The sequence below is a fragment of the Emiliania huxleyi genome (genome assembly GCF_000372725.1).
Source record: "Emiliania huxleyi CCMP1516 chromosome Unknown EMIHUscaffold_14, whole genome shotgun sequence".
NCBI lineage: Eukaryota > Haptophyta > Isochrysidales > Noelaerhabdaceae > Emiliania > Emiliania huxleyi.
Genome location: NW_005201192.1, coordinates 1,044,560 through 1,062,532, shown reverse-complemented (window position 1 = coordinate 1,062,532; position 17,973 = coordinate 1,044,560). Strand labels below are relative to the sequence as shown.

General features: G+C 66.4%; 4 protein-coding genes across 4 annotated transcripts; 2 read left to right on the top strand and 2 right to left on the bottom strand.

Annotated features, from left to right (window-relative positions):
• Nucleotides 1-56: 56 nt before the first annotated feature.
• Nucleotides 57-1,320, top strand: EMIHUDRAFT_433894 (hypothetical protein). Its single transcript, XM_005787942.1, has 4 exons — nt 57-159; nt 233-495; nt 604-762; nt 838-1,320. The coding sequence occupies exons 1-4, from the start codon at nt 132-134 to the stop codon at nt 1,180-1,182; spliced, it is 795 nt and encodes a 264-aa protein (XP_005787999.1). The 5' UTR covers nt 57-131; the 3' UTR covers nt 1,183-1,320.
• Nucleotides 1,321-1,655: 335 nt separating this feature from the next.
• EMIHUDRAFT_201741 (hypothetical protein) lies at nt 1,656-2,186 on the bottom strand (the record flags this gene model as incomplete). The annotated part of the gene is made up of 2 exons (XM_005787941.1): nt 1,656-1,903; nt 2,150-2,186. 2 exons carry the CDS (start codon nt 2,184-2,186, stop codon nt 1,656-1,658), a joined length of 285 nt encoding a protein of 94 aa, XP_005787998.1.
• Nucleotides 2,187-6,672: 4,486 nt separating this feature from the next.
• EMIHUDRAFT_201737 (hypothetical protein) lies at nt 6,673-7,848 on the top strand (the record flags this gene model as incomplete). Its single annotated transcript, XM_005787940.1, has 5 exons — nt 6,673-6,687; nt 6,801-7,041; nt 7,119-7,215; nt 7,288-7,448; nt 7,688-7,848. 5 exons carry the CDS (start codon nt 6,673-6,675, stop codon nt 7,846-7,848), a joined length of 675 nt encoding a protein of 224 aa, XP_005787997.1.
• A 7,139-nt stretch (nt 7,849-14,987) lies between these two features.
• Nucleotides 14,988-17,402, bottom strand: EMIHUDRAFT_201734 (hypothetical protein; the record flags this gene model as incomplete). Its single annotated transcript, XM_005787939.1, has 2 exons — nt 14,988-14,999; nt 15,399-17,402. 2 exons carry the CDS (start codon nt 17,400-17,402, stop codon nt 14,988-14,990), a joined length of 2,016 nt encoding a protein of 671 aa, XP_005787996.1.
• Between the last annotated feature and the right edge of the window lie 571 nt (nt 17,403-17,973).

Below are 17,973 nucleotides of genomic sequence, written 5' to 3'. Positions count from 1 at the left end.
CTCGCGTCGCTTGCATCGCCTCTCACCGTACCGGGCCGTTTGTTCTTTGCCCACCGCAGGTCACCGGCTCCCCCTCTCCCGTGCGCGGGGCTGCAGAGGGAGCTGCAAGCACCTCTCGCCTGGAGAGTGCGATGCCGTTTGCGTACCCGATCGTTGTCGGCGGCCAAAGAATGGCCGTTGGCCTTGTCGCGCCCTGAAGCTGCTCGGAGCCTGCCCGGGCCCTCGCTTGTAGGCGGCCTCGAGACGCTCGTGCAGATGTGCATGAAGGGCGGCTCGTCGATGCTCGCACTGACCGCGGTCGGGGACTCTCAGCTCTGCTTCGCCTTTTTCTGGGTCGTGCTGCTTGCGTGGGCGCTCCTCTCGCTCGCCGCCATCTACTGGCTCCGCAAGGGCTTGGTCCACTTGCCCGCCTCGCGCTTGCTGCCCATCGAGTACGGCACCGTCACCACCACCTCCGTCCTCGGCGGACTCGTCGTCTATCAGGCGCACAAGGGCGTGCCCCTGAACTCCTTCCTTCCTCCCTCCCTTCCTTCCCTCAATGCTGTGACGTGCCCTGAACTCCTTCCCTCCTCCCTGTACTCCTTCCTTCACTCCTGTGACCAGGAGCACAAGTACGTGCCCGTCTCGCCGAACCTCTCCGTGATGGGCTTCGGCATCGGCCTCATCTGCGTCGGCTGCGCGCTGGTGGGCCGGCGCAAGACGCTCAAGCGCAAGTATATGCCGCACCAGCTCGGTCGGCAGGCGGTGCGGCAGGGCGCGCAGGCGTGCGACAAGGCGGCGCACCGCGACGCCTTTTCCCTAGACCGCCCCTGGACCTTTCCTGGAACCTTCCTGCAGGCATGCGACAAGGCGGCGCACGAGGTCCGGCGCGCAGTCTCGTCCCTCGAGCAGCACACGCCTCGCCTGATCAAGCGCGACGCGCGGCCGTACCACCACAGAGCCCACCGCCACCACGAGGTCTTCCCCTCGGTCGACGAGGCGGGAGAGGAGGCGTCGCGCAGCGCTGAGCTCGCCGCCGCAGCCGCCGCCGCGTTGGCCGCTGCGCCGAGCGGAGCCCCCGCGCGGAGAGCCGTGCTGAGGGAGGTGGCGCCGCCGCTCGCGCCACTGGACAGCGTCGTTGTCGGGTCGGGCGAGAGGGGAGGAGGCAAGACGGTGAAGCTGCTTCCGGACGCGCCCCTGTGATCCAGGAGGGGTGTCGGGCCGACTGAGTCTCTCCACGGCGCAGCGGACCGACGTGGTGCCCTTTCGTCTCAGCTGTTTTCTTATCTCGCGTGCGTGCACTGTGTATTGTGTCTTGTTCTTAGATTACTCTTATCTCACATTTTGCACTAACCGACACTACGCGCAAAAGACATACCGCGACACGGCGGCGCGCGGCAGAGGACCACACAGCACGCACACCGCTGTGCACGCACGATTTCTCATGGACATGGTACGGCTTTTCCTTTATTTACCGTACAAGGGTTTACGACACCGTGGTCCGTGCGCTCTGGTTACTGCCTTATAGGGTACTGCGGGCTGGCTACGCTCCCAATTCTTGTGAAAACTGGTCTTGCAGATAGTACATCGACGGCTCGAGGACGACCCAGGACGTAGAGCAGTCGGGCACGCGGAAGATATCCTCGTGTCGATGATGCAGTCCTCGCCGTCCGGGCTCACGCAGATGGCAGCCATCTGCGGTCGAGGGGGGAGGGCGGCGTGGGCGTGGAGCCTTGGATTGGCGACGACCGCCCCAACAAGCGTGCCTTCGTGTTCGGCGGCATCAGGTAGCACTCCCCTGGCTCGTAAACCTTGTCCTCGTGGCCCTCGATCTGGTCTAGCACCCGCCCCTGGCGCACGCAGGAGAACTGCGGGTCGGGATGCATGTGCACTGGCGTGCGTTCTCCAGCCTTGCGCTGCGCGTCTGCAGGAAGGAGAAACTCAGACGGGAGAGTGAAAACTCCTCCCTGCGGCATGTGCGCAGAACGGCTTGCGCACTGTGCGGCATCGTGTTGAGGGCTCGGGAGGGCAACGACGGCAGCGTTGCCGAGCTTGTACAGGGGCCTCAATCCTGTCCCCGATGGGGTGCGCCTCTCGCCGCGCGCGTAGCAGTCAGCGCGCGGGTAGCCTCAGAGATGCGCCAGCCAGGCAGTGGATTTGGCCCTGGCACCAGCCTTGGCAGTTGATTTGGCCTTGGCACCAGCCATGTCGGGCGGGCACGCGATATGCACAGGCGCCAAGGGGCGCAGAACCGACCCAACCCGTCGGAGGTGGGGGGAAGGGAGTCCCGCCGGGTTCCCCTGCACGAGCGCGAGAGTAACCCCAGGAGGGCCGAGATGAGCGGTGCGCGCAGGGGTCGGCGTGGAGGGCGAGGAACGCGCCGCGCGGGGCGCCGCCTCACCGGCCTTCGCCAACGCCTCAAAAGTGGCGCAGAGTGAGGCGGCGCCCTGAGCGAGTGCGTGAGCCCCGTGGCTCCAACCGGGCCCTTCCTTTTTTGAGCAGGTGTGCCGCCGCGCAAGCGACGCTCCGAGATCGCCCGAGATAGCGCGGCGCGGCCCCGAGATCGCCCGAGATTGCGCGAGATCGACCGAGATTGCGCGGCGCGGCCCGAGGCGAGGTGGATGGGTTGGGAGCGAGGGGGCGCAAGTGTTCAGTGCGGTAGATGGTGAGCTCGGGGCGCGTGAGCCGGACTTGGGGGCCGGACGCGTGGCTTTCATTTCTCTCTGCGTTCTCGCACATGGAGTGCGAGGGACTCGACTTTCAATCCCAAACTGTCATTCCCCTTTCTCCCAGCCGGGGTTTTAGGTATGTTGTTGGCAAAGCTGGTGGGGCGCGCGGGGGGGCGGCGGGTGTGCGGGATGTCTGTGGGCCCGAGAGCGATATGCCATGTCCGCCTTGCGTTTGTTTTCATCGAGGGCTAAGCTCGGAAAAAGAAAAGGTCTTGGCGAACGCTGCGCAGCCGCCGCATTTGCATGGTGTGGGTAACGTGTCGGCACCGAGGCCAACGATCGCACGATGCTGACGATCGCCGTCTCGTGCCTGGGTCTTCCGGCTCCAGTGCTCGCCGAGCCGGAGCTGGCGGACAGCCGCAGCGTTCGTGATGGTGCTACCGGTTTCATCGACGAGGTCCTCGGCTTGGCCGACGACGCCCCTCTCTGCGCCTCGCCGTCTCCGCCGCCGCTGTCCCCATCGCCGTCGTCAACTGTCACTTTGATTCCAGACACTCTCGAGTCCACCTCGCTCGAGGTATGCTCCTCGCCTGGCGGTCTGACCGTTTTCAGCGAGGCGACTCTTTACCTGAGCTCATCCACTTCGGTTGGCTTTGAGATCGACGGTACGGTCAGCGCAAATGGTGCCTCGGCCCTCACGATGAGTGCCGGCTCCGAGGAGGAGCCGTGGGTGCCGCTGCCAAACCTGCTCCCCGACTTCACGATGCCGGCGCTGACAGGGGAGCTCAAGCTCGACGGCGACGGCGGCGTGTCCTTCGAGCTCACTGCGGAGCCGTCCGGCTCCTTCACGATGGCCGACGGCATGCTCGAGTTCAAGGACTGGGGCGGCAGCCTCGCGGTGACGGCGCCCAGCACGACCGTCGACGTGGCGGCCGCCGGGAAAATGCGGATCGGCGGCGACGAAGGCTTCGACGCCAGCGTGAGCGCCGCCTTCCGCTTCGAGGACGGCGGCGCGACAGCGACGGTGGGGATCGAGCACGGCGGCGGCTGGTCGCCGATCCCGTCAGGCCCGCTACGCGAGGCCTTCGAGACGCCCACCTTCAGCGGTACCCTCGTCGTCGGCGGAGAGGCGCACTTCTCGCTGGAGGCGAGCGCCGAGTGGGCTGACCCGCTGGTGCTGCTACCTGACGTCATCGAGGTGCAGGCCATCGGCGACTCGCAGGCCGGCCCTTCTCTGGACGTCGCTGTTAGTGCCAGTGCGCGCCAGTCCCGTGCCCATTGTTGTGCGAGGGAGTTTTGTTGTAAAATTCTCTTTACAGGGCACACGGGACTTCCCTCTCTTGGCCTACTGTTTTGAGATCTTGCTTTCAGGGCACGGGGACGCGCGCGGGCGCGCACTGGCACGAATACATGTGTACCTTAAGGTACATTACATCAAATGTTAATACACAAAGAAATAATACCGTTTGTATAGTCCACAGCTAGGTCCACAGGAGTTCCCACAACGTCAACGAGAATAATGCACAATCTAGCATCCCTGTCGCCATCGTCCGCACTTCCGTACCCCTGTTCATGTTTGAGACACGAGGGCGCAACTCCGAAGGGCGACGGGGGGCGCGAACAAAAGGCGGCTATGGATGGGGGAAAGGCAGCGCCCCCCCCCGGCCGGGAAAGTTCCATGCAGCTCACCATCCTGCGGTGGGGCCGGCGGCCGATGACAACCCCAACCGAGCAAAACGGGAGAGTGGAGGCGAGATGCTCAGCGTCCCCACCTGGAAGCCTGCTCTCGAGGAGGTGCTTGCGGCTTCCGCACTCCTTGCGTCCGAGGAGCGCATGTTTTACGAGTACTGACAGCACTCATCGACATCCATATCGGTGCACATAGAGCTTGCGCACCAAAGATCATCCGCGTTGGGCTTGAGCTCCAAACCTGTTGGGCAGGAGTAACTCGCGCAGGTGCCTTCAAACGCACAGAATGTGTTGTAGTCGAAGAGCTGCGCGGCGTTCTCTCTGAGGCGTGACCCAGACGGGCATGCCAGGGTGGGTGGCGGGCCGTCGAACACGCAGCATGTGTTGTAGTCTGTATCGATGCACACCACATCGTCGCAGAAGAGCTGCGCGGCGTTCTCTCTGAGGCGATACCCAGACGGGCATGCCATCGTGTTGCACAGCGCGGCGGACACGCAGCATGTGTTGTAGTTTGTATTGATGCACGCCAAATCGTCGCAGAAGAGCTGCGCGGCGTTCTCTCTGAGGCGATACCCATACGGGCATACAAACGTGTTGCACGTCCCTTGTGTGACGCAACTGCATCCGTTCACGAGTGCGCGGCCACGTTGGAGAGCGTCCGGGTCTTTGATGTTGTCGTGTGCGGTGTCGATCTTGGTTGAATTTTTCGATAGGATTTTGCGGACGTCGGAGCTGGTTCCGGCACTCTGGACGGGCGCCCCGATGGTGGCGGCGACGGCAAAGGCGACCAGCGAGACGCGAAGCATGCTGCGGCGGGAGTGAGCGAGGGGCGACGGTTGGCGAGTGGGACGGGGGAAGATGTAGAGGCGCGCAGGAGCGGAACGCTGGCAGGGGCCCGGCGGCACACATGGATGGAAGTCGTGGCCTTGCTCTCGGTCGGATTGCGCCTTGCTCCCGGTCGGAATTGACCCGGATGTCACGCCCCGCCTAAGGTGGTGTGGATGTGGGTGGCATGCACATGCACATGCACATGTGCATGTCATGCACGTGTGCATGCTGGTTTTTTTTATTTTTCTTATGTCTGAGAGAGAGAGAGAGAGAGAGAGAGAGAGAGAGAGAGAGAGAGAGAGAGAGTTAGCAATACCTTAAAGAGAGGTTACAGGAAAGAAAGAAAGAAAACAGACAACCCAAGGGAGGGATGGGAGGACGGCACGCCGCCACACAGGGATTTTAGGGGAGAAGTGTGGTGCTAGCCGTCGCCCACCCTCGCTCGGGCGTCTACCACTTCCTATCTCTCTTCGCAGTTTCTCACCAATTCTAGAAGAGAGAGTCTCTCTCTCCCCAATTCTCGCAGCGACCTTCATGCCACCTCGCGTTCTTCCCACTCTCGTCGTTCTCTCTCCTGCTCGCTGCTGTCTCTTCCCCTGACTCATCGCTCTCCTGAGAGGTTACAGGTGGCAGACACCGGCATTGTTAATTCTTTTCTGGCCGTCCTCGCGGGAGTCGCTTAGGCGGCTCCCGTGGTGTACCTGTGTTAGTGCCAGTGCGCGCCAGTCCCGTGCCCAGTGTTGTGCGAGAAAGTTTTTGCAAGATTCTTTTCTGCTCCAGTGGTGTACCTGTGTTAGTGCCAGTGCGCGCCAGTCCCGTGCCCAGTGTTGTGCGAGGGAGTTTTGTTGTAAAATTCTGTCCTGTAAAATTCTCGCCTACGGGACATGTCCAGGAGACGTCAGGGGCATGTCGCGGAAGCGGCTGCCGCCACTGCAGCGGGCGGGAGCGCTGCGCCGCCATCCACTCCGCCTGCGGGTTGCAAGAGGGGCGGGGCGGGGCGGGGCTTGGCACCGGACCCGGAACCGGAGGGTGATGGAGGCTAGTCCAAGCCGTGGCCCCCCCGCCCGCCCGCCCGCCCTTGCGCTGCCCTCCCGCCCGCCCTTGCGCTGCCCTCCCGCCCGCCCTTGCGCTGCCCTCCCGCCCGCCCTTGCGCTGCCCTCCCGCCCGCCCGCCCGCTGCCCTCCCGCCCGCCCGCCCGCTGCCCTCCCGCCCGCCCGTCTCCCTTGCGCGCCTCCTCGGCGGTGAAGAGGGCGCGGAGGTAGGGGGAAATACTGAAAAATGGGACCCCCCGGGCGGACCTTGCTTTCATACCGAGCGTGAAGAGCTGAGTCTCAGCTTTCAGACCCTGCAAAAATCATTGAAAAATATTAAGATGGTCCAGAATGGTGACCGAAAGACTCCGGCGCCGCAGCGCTCGCGCTTGCTTTCCTCGCAAATGCGACAAGTGAGGCCCTGGCAGGGAAAAGAATGATGGCGGCGAAAGAAAAACCTCGCTTGAAGACCGCAAATGCTGCCGCTCCTGGTGAGCGCCAGCCCGCGCCGCGTGCAGGGCGTGTCCGGGGCGCCCTCCCCCCGAGTTCCCCCGCAAAATCCGGCCCGCGGTCGCGCGCGCGCTCCCGTCCCGCTGCTTTGGAGGATCTGCAGCCCCGGGCGCGCCCGCACGGCGATTGCCGCCTCCACTCCAACCTCATCCACTCTCACTCTGACATTCTCTCCAGAGTCCTCGCGTCGAGCCCGTGGCGCCGGAGCGCGAGCCCCAAGCTCGGGACACAGCGGGACATTGACGATCTGCGATGCCTGTGCGTGCAGGTGATCACGGGCCCGGCGGTGGCACCCTTCCAGGCGCGCTGCGCCCGCGCGTTTGCGACGCCCGTGTGTGCCCCTGCGCGCGCCCCGCTCGCCGCGCCGCCGCCGGGCCCGTGGGGGTCTCAGGTTTGCGCGTGTGTGCCGCAGATGTCACGACCGAGCAGCTGCAGCAGATCCTCCAGAACGTGCAGGCCGAGCTTGAGCGGCGCGCGGCGCTGCAGCGCGGGGCGCCCGAATCGAAGCGGTGCGTGCCCGCCCTCGCCGTGGCCGCGCTCGCCCCGCCTTGGCGAGCTCTTGCCGCTCACCCGCGCCGCAGGAACTCGATCTTGTGCGCCTCGGGCAAGGCGTTGCCCAGCGAGGCGGAGGTGCACGCATGGGCGCTGCTCGTGCTGCTACATGGCCGCGGCGCGGACGGCTCGTGGGTCGCCGTCCCGACGCTCGTCGACCAGTGGATGAACGTCGTGCTGCTGCAGTCGAGTCGCTACAAGCAGGCGCCCGCCCTGCTCTCCCACCGCCCCCCGAGCCGCCGCCGCGGCTGCTACACCTCGGCTATATCTCGGCTATATCTCGGCTATATCTCGGCTCTATCTCGGCCTTGCTGCCTGAGCCGTGTGTGCGTGTTGTGCGCAGTTGCGCGAGCGATGACAGCCTCCGACCGACGATCCGGAGTGGCGTAACTTGGCTCTCGCCAAGGGCCTCGTCCCGTCCTTGCTCAGTCAAGCCGCCGCTCGGGCGGCGGAGCCGCTCGCCCACATCACGCGGGGCGCCGAAGAAGCGCGGGGCGCCGAAGAAGCGCGGGGCAACCGCAGCAGGCGTGGCGGCTGATGAGGCGGCGCCACAGGCGCGCGAGGCGCGCCCACGGCGCAATGCACGTTGACTCTGCGGCACATGCGGTGGACAGCGAACACATAGGGTGATGTGGCACGGCGGTAGATGGCCGAGGATGCAGACGGACCGTGGTATGTGTGTTGTGTATATGCTCATATCCGCTTGACCTTGAGCAGCAGGCACACACACGCCAAGCGCGTGAGTTGTCGCTCGGGTTGCCTTAACTAGATAACATTCACCCATATTCATTAATAGCGGCTAGTTTGTCACATCACGTGGATCGATGACCCGGAATATGCCGCAAGACACGGCGCTTTCAATAAGCTACTCATTATCTTGGACGCATCCCTCGACGCGAAGAGCCATGCAGTCACCCGAATTGCTTGCACCTCTCCTGCAAGTAGAACGAAACATTCTTGGAGCTTCCCCAGCCGCTTGTGGCCGCATCTCATCCGTGGCGACGCGCTGTGCCACCGAGCCGTACTTGGCCGCGCCGCCGCGTCGAGGCACGGGTCCCCAACCAAGCAGCGACGCCGAAGCGCGTCGACCGATAGAGCGCCACGCCCAGCAGTATGGGCGTCGACCGCTCTCTCGAGCGGCCGCGTGGCAGTGCGTGGCGCGGGCGTCACAGGCGGCAAGCGTGGAGCCGCTGGAAGAGCCGGTGCGAGCCGTGGACGGCAGCCGCTCCCCACGTCGCCGAGAGAGGCTGCGGGGGAGAGGGTTCAGGAGGCCACAGGAGGCGCCGGGAGGCTCGGGAGGCGCTAAAAAGTGGCCCGGGCGCCTCGTGCCACCCGTCTGGTGGGGCCAGGTGGGCTCAGGAATTAATCCAGGATTTTAAGGTGATCCACTACACCTGACCGAGAATTGGATGGCGAGATCGCGGCGAGATCGACCAGTCGGCCCAGGTCGGCGCCATGCACTGGCGGGCTGCACAGCGCGCTAGATTACGCGGAGGACGTGCGCTTACCACCGGGTGGGATTACCAGGCTCGCCTGGGCTCGCTGAGGGTCGATCGCGGCGCGACCCGTTTTCGGCTGTTTTCCTCGCGAATCTGGGGTGCGCGCCGGGAGCTGCAGCGCCAGCGTTTCGCGGACCTGTGCAGCCTCCGGGCACTGGGAACTTCTCCCAGGCTCGGGCAATGCGGACATGTGCCAGCGGGGGCGCGGAGGTGGTTTACATGCGGATGCGGCACGATCTTCGAGCCGAACCGACGATACAGGAGGCTCCAGAGGCGCCGTAATCGACAGTTGGCCGTCACCCAACTCCTCGCCCGCCGTGACTGTGGGTGTCTCCTGATTGCCCACGCTCGTGGCGGAGCTCGGGGTACCACTTTGGGCCACGGGACAAGCCCTGGGGAGTCACTGTAGCTCGCGCGGGGCTGAGAAGCCCCCATTCCCGCGAAAAATCGAGATTTGGCGAGATATAGGGGGCGGTTCTCATTATTTTCGGCGGCCCCAAAGCTACCCAATCACTCGCCCACCTCCCCCGAGCAGTCTAGTCCAAAAAAAACCGCGCCCCGATCAAGTTACGTTTTCAGTGTTTGCCCCTAGCGGAGGATGTCGTCGGGCAGCGTGGGGCCTACACACAGCCACCCCGCGTAGTCTGAAGAGGCGCGGAGGCGGAGACGGGTGGCGGCGAGGCGAGGGGCGAGCGCCGGTGAGCTTCGCGTTGAGCTCCCAGCTGAAGGCTGCGAGGTAGCGGCAGGAGGCCGCCCCGCCCCCTCGGCCGCCCCCTCCATCTCCTCCTCCTTGCTCGCCACCCTGCGGTCGAACAGGACTCAGGAGCGCCGTGGCTACTCCCTGTGCCACCTGCCGCAGCGCCGCGAGGCAGGGAATGGGAGGGCGGCGGAGGGCGTGGCAGGCAGGAGGCGGAAGAGGCGAGGCTGGCTGCGGCAGGGCGGGGACCGAGAGGCAGGGAGCGGGAGGGCGAGAGGCGGCGCAGGCAGGAGGCGGAAGAGGCGAGGCTGGCTGCGGCAGGGCGAGCCAAGAGGCAGGGAGCGGGAGGGCGAGAGGCGGCGCCACCATTTTTCCTCGCTTTGAAAAAAGAAATAACCGGTGCAAAATCCAGGTTAATCTTATACGACCAGCGGGCTCTGGCTCGGGAGGCGTGTCTCGGCGGGGAGGGGCGTCCTCGCTCTGTGCCGGCGGCGGCGCGCCTCGCGAGTCAGGTAGATTGCGCGGCCCCACAGCGTGCGCGCCTGACCGCGGTGCGAGAGAGGCGCGTGAGGCTTGGGTGCGATTGGTGTGTGCGAGGGCTTGGCGAGGGGGGGGGGAGGGTGGCGAAGGCGGTGGGCGCTGGTGGCGTTGCGGCGCGCAGCGCGGTGGTCGGGCAGGAATCAACGCGCACGCCTCCGCGAGGCGCTGGTACGTGTTGTTTGTGCGGAAGACTAGCAGTAGCCCGAGAGCTTGCCCACGACATGGGCACTGGCGAGGTGCGGGGCAGCAGCGCCGCCGGCAGCGAGGCGACGGCATAGGCCCAGAGGGCAGCGAGGAGGCTCAGCTTCCACAGCGCGCGCAGCACCGTCGAGTAGCGCCACGTGACGACCGCGCGCACCCACCTCTCGAGCGGCTCTGTCCCAGAGTACTCGCGCCAGTCGGCGTGCGAGAAGAGTCGGGTGTAGGACGGCTCTCCAGAGATGGACCCGGATACCTTGTAGGTCGGATTGAGGCCAGCATTTTCCCAGAGCTTGAACTGCACCTCCGCCGAGTCATCCGCAGGACGGATGGAGCGCACGACCTCGAGCTGCTCCGCCAGCAGCGCAATCGCGCCAAGCGACGGCGGCGCCGTCCTGCGGGCCGGATGAACGCGCGAGAGGCGCGGCTGCGCGGTGAAGCTGAGGCTTTGCGTCGTTGAAGCTGCCAGCAGGACGCCAAGGGCGCAGCAGCGGCGCATCGGTGGTGGCCGCACGGAGGTTATTAGCACCAAGTCGGGCACCAGAAAAGAATTCAGCCGCGTTCCAACTCACTCACTAAAGGTACACTACGGAGAAAAATAATTCAACAAACTCACCGCGGCTTGGTCCTCGCCGTGAGGAAGGTGGCGGCGAGAAGTAGGTATGCCGGTGGGCCGATCGTCATTCCCCCCTCATCCAGAGGGAGCAGCCGCCGCGCGCTGCGAAACGGCCGGGTAACGTCGGCAGCGACGAGGCTGTTGCGCGCGAGCAGGGCCTCCTCGCCCCCCCGCGGCATGCCGGTGAGGAGTGGCTCGCCTGAGAGGGACGGGACGCGGCGGCGTGAGGGGGAGGAGGGTGGGGGTCGAGGGTGGGGGCGGGCGCACGAGCGAGGGGGCGGAGCGAGGGGGCGGTGCGGGTGGCAGCGGTGCGGGTGATGCCGCGGGTCGTGCAGGTGATCCTGGGTGATCTCGGGTGATCTCGGCGCGCCGTAGACGCGCGCAAGGAGCAGGCCCGAGAAGGCGACCATCCAGTCGGCAAAGCAGTCGAAGCCGAGGACGGCGTCGCTGCACAAGGTTGCGATCCGCCGCAGCGTCGCGTCGACGGCCTCGGCAGGCAGATAGTAGAAGACGCCTACTCTCGGAAATCTCGGCTAATCTCGGAGTCTCTCGCGTAGTCTGCGCGGGCAGGTGGTAGAGGACAGCCCTCCCAGATGAAGACGGTCCGCCGGCGCGGGTCGAACCCCGCGTCACACAAGCATTGGAACCAGTCCGAGTGGGCAAAGTCGACCGGCACAAACGTGACGTGGGAGCAGTCGACGCCGGCGCGGCTCAGGCTCTCTCGCTTGAGCGCCTGCGTGGTCGGCGCATCGACCTGGCGAGCGGCGGGGAGGGTGGGAGGAGGGAGGGGGGTGGTGGGAGGCGGGCGAGAAGAGGCGGGTGCGCGGCGGTGGCGAGGCGGGCGCGACGACGGCGGCGGCTCGCGCGCGGGGGTGACGCCTCGAAGCAGCGCGCGGTCTTGCCGATGTCGAGCCGGTAGCAGCGCGTGTCGAAGCCGGCGCCTGTGGGAAGATGCAGCAAAATCCCTGTGCAGTTCCTAGGAGCCGGCAGGAACGCCGCAGGCTCCGCCGCCGATCCTGCCCGTGACGAAGTACTCCCACCTCTCGATCGCGCCCCTCGCCCGGAGAAAGGCGGCAGGCAGGTCCTCGTAGAAGAGGTGAGTGAAAGCGCCGGCGAGGTGGTCGGGGCCAAACCCCAGCTCCGCGGCCCGAAAGCGGAGGAGGGCAACCGCCTTCGCTGTGCCAGAGGCCGAGCGCTGGACACGGTCGGTGGCGCTGCTGCTGAAGAGGCCCCGGATGGCGAAGGGCCAGCCGAGCGGTAACGTGGCTAGGTTTAGTGCGATCCAAATGGGCGAAGTGCAGAGAGGCAAAACTGTGCGGCAGCGGAAGCACTGTGCGAGTCCAAGCGACTCGGAAGCGTAGCGCATGCTCAAGCAGACGGTCGAGGAGATGCTCGGCGGAGTGAATCGTTTGGGCTGAGCGCCGGCAAGGGTCATCGATTGGTCCGACGGTGGTGCGTCCTCGTTCGGATGGCTGCGGAATTGTGTGAAAAAAGAAATGTCGCGAGGTCGTATCCGAACTGGTCACTCACTCACCCGCGGACCTTCTCGAGCTCCGCGTCGCGCGCCGCCACTGTCCCCTTCAGCTCCGCCACCTGGTCGAGCGCGTCGCCGAGCAGCCCCTTGGCCACGCCAAAGTCGCGCAGCTGCTCCACGCCGCCGCTCGCCCGCACCTCGGCGGCGTGGTCGGCGACGTAGCGGCGGCACTGCGCGAGGAGCCGCCCGTCGCCCAGCGTGTGCGCCGCCTCGAGCAGCGGCACGGCGGTCGCCGGCGCGACGCTCTCCTGCAGCGCCTGCGCGCAGAGCAGCTCGAGGCGCGGCACCTGGTACATCTGCGCCAGCTCCCGCAGGTCGAGCGCGCGCTGCGCCCTGCCGCCCTCCTCCTCGCCGAGGTCGAACTTGTCGGAGAGGAGGTAGTCGACGAGGGCGGTGAAGCTGGCGAGGTCGGTGTGCGACACCGTGACCTCGGCGGCGTCGCGCTCCTTCATGCCGATGCCAAACATGGTCCGAAAGACCGGGGACCGGGCGCAGAGCATGTTCTTGCTCACGTGCTCGACGCGCTCCTCGTCGTCGCCGATCAGGAAGGTGACTTTCCCCTCTGGCAGGGAGGCGTCGCCCCGCGTCGTTGCGAAGTCAGCCAGGATGGTGGAAGGCGGAACGACGATCGGGGCAAAGGAGGGAGGCGGAGGAGGCGCAGCCACGCAGACCTGACGGAGGCCACCGTTGGAACTGACCAACAGCGTGCTGCCGTCAGGGCTGATGGCGACTTCAGTTGGGTAGCTGAACGCCGCCGCGTCGCCCACGCCGTCGACGCTGCCCCTGGTGCCACTGCCCGCGATCGTCGTCACCTCTCCCGTCGCCACCTCCACCCGCCGGATCTTGTGGTTGCCTTTGTCGGCCACAAACAGCACGCCGCCGTCGGGGCTCAGGGCGATGCCAGTTGGGGTGCAGAACTGCGCCGCGTCGCCCACGCCATCGACGCTGCCCCTGATGCCACTGCCCACGACCGTTGTCACAGCGCCCGTCGCCACCTCAACCCGCCGGATCATGTGGTTCTCATAGTCCGCCACAAACAGCGCGCCGCCGTCCGGGCTAATGGAGATGTCACATGGGTAGTAGAACTCCGCCGCGTCAACCACGCCATCGGCGTCGCCCTCGTCGCCGCTTCCAGCGATCGTTGTCACAGAGCCAGTCGCCACCTCCACCCGCCGGATCTTGTGGTTGCTCCAGTCTGCCACAAACAGCGCGCTCCCGTCTGGGCTTGTGGCAAGGCCGCGTGGGCCGCAGAACTCCGCCGCGTCGCCCACGCCGTCCGCGTCGCCATTCTCGCCGCTGCCCGCGAGCGTGGTCACCTCGCCCGTCGCCACCTCCACCCGCCGGATCTCGTCGTTGCTCCAGTCTGCCACAAACACCGCGCTCCCGTTGGGGCTGGCGGCAGCGGTGTAGTATTCGACACTTTCCGACAAGGTCGCAACGCTGCGCACGCGCCCGGCCGCCGAGACGTGCAGCAGCGAGTCCTTGGTCGCGACGTACCAGGCGCCCGCGTGGTCGCTTGCGACGCTAACACGACCGAGCGATGCCGGAGGGCCGTCCTCGCCCTCGAGCGGCAGCGTCGTCACCTGGCCGACGACGCGCACGCCAAAGATGGGCGCCTCAAAGCCACCCGCGACCGGCACGGGCTCGTCGACCTCCTCACCGCCGGCGGTGCGGGCGCGCTTGCGGGCGGCGGACGCCATGCACGCGCCGAACAAGACTTTGCATAGACATGTATGGGCGACTTCACGTAAACGCACAACCCCGGGCCCCGAAATCGCACAGTGATGACAGTGACATGCAACACGGGGTCCCAGGGAAGGCGAGCAAAAACCTTATCGCGCGCGCTAGACGCCGACTCACACCAGGATGGTGCAAGATAGGTCGCAACTGATCCAGTCCTCCCGGGGCGGGTGAAGTGGTCGCATATGGTCCCAGAAACACCCCCAGAGAGCTTAAAAATCGAGATTTCGGCCGCAGAATTTTTTCTTGATTTTTGGGGGTAACGCTTGGCAGGGCCGTCCATCTGCGTCCGGCACTAGCCCCGCCAAGTATGAGGCGTCTACGTAGACTCACATGCCATCGGCCCTCGCGCTCTGCTCGCCTCGGAGCACCCGCGAGACTCTCAGTGAGGCACACTGTGAGCTCCCGTGCCGTTTCAGCCTGTTGGCTCGGTTTTGACACCGATTCCACCACCGCATGAACCACTGCCTCGTCAATCACCGTATCACTCCTCGCTGTAGGCCCGGTGCTGCAGGTTGAGCACTGGCCGCGGTCAGGTCGTGTGCCTTGCGGCTAGTGCTCAACCTCCGCCCGGAGGGCATACCTGCGAGTGCAGTGCGGCAAGCCGCGGGCGAGTCACTCCTTCGTGCGAATCGTCGCGTCTGGCAGCTGCTGCAGGTCCTCTCTCTGTAGGTTGCAGTACTCCCTCCATCTCGCGATGCGTGGCGCAAATGCGCGCTGACCTTGCCGTGTCGGCCACTTCCTGCGCGCCTCAGCGTCTGCTACTTCGTACTTGCAGGTGAAAGAGCCAGCTGTGGCGGGCTCGCTCAGGTGTCACGCGTGCCCTCCTCTTCTCGTGGCCGTTTTCTCCCTTGTCGACACACGCGCGGATCGAGTAAACAGCGAGCGTACACTCCACCGCGCGGCTACTCCTCACCCTCATCCCCAGACTCACTCTCAGACTCGGACGACGCTACATCCTCTCCCTCTCCCTCACAGTTGCTGTCAGGTCCGTCGGCGTCGTCGCTGTCATCGTCGCTGCTGCTGCTGCTACTGCTGCTGCTGCCGTCGCTGCCGTCGCCACCGCCGCCGCCGCCGCTCCCCGACCCTGCCTCTGCCATCTCGGCGTCCCCGCATGCCTCACCCATTTCGACATCACCTGTAGCCTCTCCCTCCGACGCCGAGCCGTCGCCCGCCGGCTCCCCAGCCGTGCCGGCCTCCGCCCTCGCGCCTGCTACGCCCCCCGCGCCCGCACCGCCCGCACCGCCCGCACCGCCTGCAGCGCCGGCGGCGCCCGAGCCGCTCGCCTCCGAGCCGCCCGCGCCGTCGTCTGACACCTCATCCTCGGGCTGAGGCGCCCAGCACTCGTCCAGGCCGTCCTCAGGCCGGGCGACGCCGCCGTGGCGGCCAGCGTGCGCGTCGCGCGCCTCTTTGCGTTTCCGCTCGGCGAGCGCAAGCAGGGGGCCTTGGTTGGCCTTCTCACCCTTCCCCAGCTTCCAGCCGCGGCCTGCCACGAGAGCCTTCAGCTCCGGGACGGTGAGGCGGTCCGCCCGCCGCCCGCCCCTCTGCCCGACTGCGGCGGCGATGTCCCAGCCCGCGCGCCGAAGCTTGACGCGCGCCGAGCGCAGGATGGCCGCGCTGTCGGGCTTCTGCTTGCGGCCGGCAGGGACGGCGCTGCGCTTCCGCTTCCTCGTCTTTGCGGCGACCCAGGGGCGCCGCTCCTTTGCCTTCAGCTTGAGGATGCGAGCCTCGAGCTTCGCCCGGGGCAGCATAAGCAGCGGCGTGAGCTCGCTCGCCGAGAGTTGCGCCGTCCGCGGCAGGTGCGGCTGCCCGTCTTGCGTGGCCGCCGCATTGCCAACCCCCGCAAAACGGCTGGCAAAGCCGGCCGTGCCCCACTCCAGCATGAGCTGGCTCGCCTCGTGCCCGTGCAGGTTCTCGTACCCCTTCTCGTCCTTCACGTCGTGGCCGACGAGTAGGACGTAGGTCAGCTGCATGGCGGACTTGCGGCGCGGCTTCGACCGCCCCTGCTGGTTACTGGCATAGCCAGCCTCCGGAGGGGTCGGCTTGCACACGGTCCCATCGCACAGCGTCAGCTGCAGCTCGGCCACCGGGCAGAGGGTGGGCGAGGCGAGGCCGCCCTCGCCGCCGTGGATGGTGACACGCCCTGCCTGTGCGGCAACCGCTCGCGCAAGCACGTCGCCGGCGCTCGCCCTGCCGACAGGCGCGCCGGCGGGGTAGCATCGGACATAACCGCACTGGTGCACATCCGGGTTGGTGCGACCCTGCTCCAGGTGCCTCTTTAACGCCCCTAGGCGCACAAAGACTCGATCGCAGCCGGGCATGCCGCCAGGCATGTCGCAGCATCGGTAGGACCGCGCTGTCGATCGCGCCACCGAGGCCTCCGAAGCGAGACGGCGGCGCTCCGCCGCCACCTTCGCCTGTGCCGCCTCCTTCCGCTCCGCCTTGGCCTTCGCCCGCGCCTCGCGGCCCCTGTCGCTTCGTGCGACGAGCTTCCGGTCCGCTTTGCCCTCGCGGCCCCTGTCGTCGCTTCGTGCGACGAGCTCGTGCTGCCCCGAGCTGCCCGCCGCCCCGCGGCTCGTCGAGGCGACGACCTGAGGCGCGGTGGGCGCGACCCTTCCGTCCGGGAAGAGGTCGGCCGAGGTCAGCCGCTCCCCCTGCCCCAGAAAGGACTGGCGGCGGAGCAGCAGCGCCTCGAACGACCCCGACCCGTCGTAGACGTACTCGCGGGCCGACATCAGGGTGAGGCGAGCGATCGTCTCCACGGCGAACTCCTCGCTGCCGGCGGGCCGGAAGAGCGCGACTGTGCGGCCGCCCTGCTTGGAGAGCACCTTCTCTAACCCGTGGAATAGGTCTGACGGCGTGCGGACGTCGTGGAGGCCGCTGCAGATGAGCCGGCGGACCTGACTCCCGCTGACGGCAAACTCGCCGTCGAGAGTAGACTTATTCTGCCCAGCTTCGCCGATGAAGTGTCCGCGGACGACGATGCCGGTCGTCTCACCCAGGAAGGAGAGGCCGAGGGTGAAGGTCGCGCCCGCGTATGCGGCGGCTCCGTCAGTCTTGACCAAGGCGCTCGAGACGTGCGGGTTCTCAGATTTGTACTCGGAGAGCGCGATGTGCACTGCGGATAGGGTAGCAAAGCCGTCCTCTTTCGACGCGAGCATCATTGCATGTTTGTACTCGCAGACGAACTCTCCCTCGCCGTACCGATCGGCCTCGAAGCGCAGTGGGCGCCGGACAAGCATGCAGCCGTGCCAAGGCATGCCGCGCTTGCCGAAGAACTCGGACATGGCCTCGCGGAAGACGCTCATCAAGAACTTCATTTTCCAGTCGGCGATGACGAGGACCTGTAGAGGTCGGACGCACTCTTCTCTCGGGTTCGCGTGGGCGACTCTCCTCACCTCCCTTTCTCCGTGTGTCTCGCAGGTGGGCTGCCCGCGCCTGATCCTGCTCGAGCCCTTCGAGCAGACGCGAGGTAGTAGCAGCCTCGTGCGCTGCTCGGACCATGTGATGGTAGTAGCTGTCGAGCTTTTCGCTAGCGCGGCGCACGAGCTCTCGCAGTTGGGTCAGCGATTCTAGACGTGGCTCGGAGACTCGGGGGGAGAGAGCCGAGGCGGGGACTCGCCGCCTCCCGCCCTCGAAGCCGCTGTCGACCGTGTAGTAGTTCGGATCAACGGCGGTCGTGGCCGCCACGGGCTGGTTTGCGGCCGCTGGAGCAGCGGCGGCGGGTGTGGCAGGCGCTGCAGCCGCGCAGGCCCGCGTGCGTCCAGCCGCAGGGGTGACGGCCGGGGCAGCAGGAGGAGGGGGAAAGGCGCCGCCCTCGGGCGGGTGCACCTCCCGGACCACCGTTGAGTGCGTGAGGCCGGTAACCATTTACGACCTAGATAATCGCTA

Coding starts and splice junctions, on each gene's coding strand:
- EMIHUDRAFT_433894 (XM_005787942.1), top strand. CDS start 132: ATGCCGTTTGCGTACCCGATCGTTGTCG. Junction 496..603: donor TCTATCAGGCGCACAAGGGC/GTGCCCCTGAAC, acceptor TCCTGTGACCAG/GAGCACAAGTACGTGCCCGT. Junction 763..837: donor CGGTGCGGCAGGGCGCGCAG/GCGTGCGACAAG, acceptor ACCTTCCTGCAG/GCATGCGACAAGGCGGCGCA.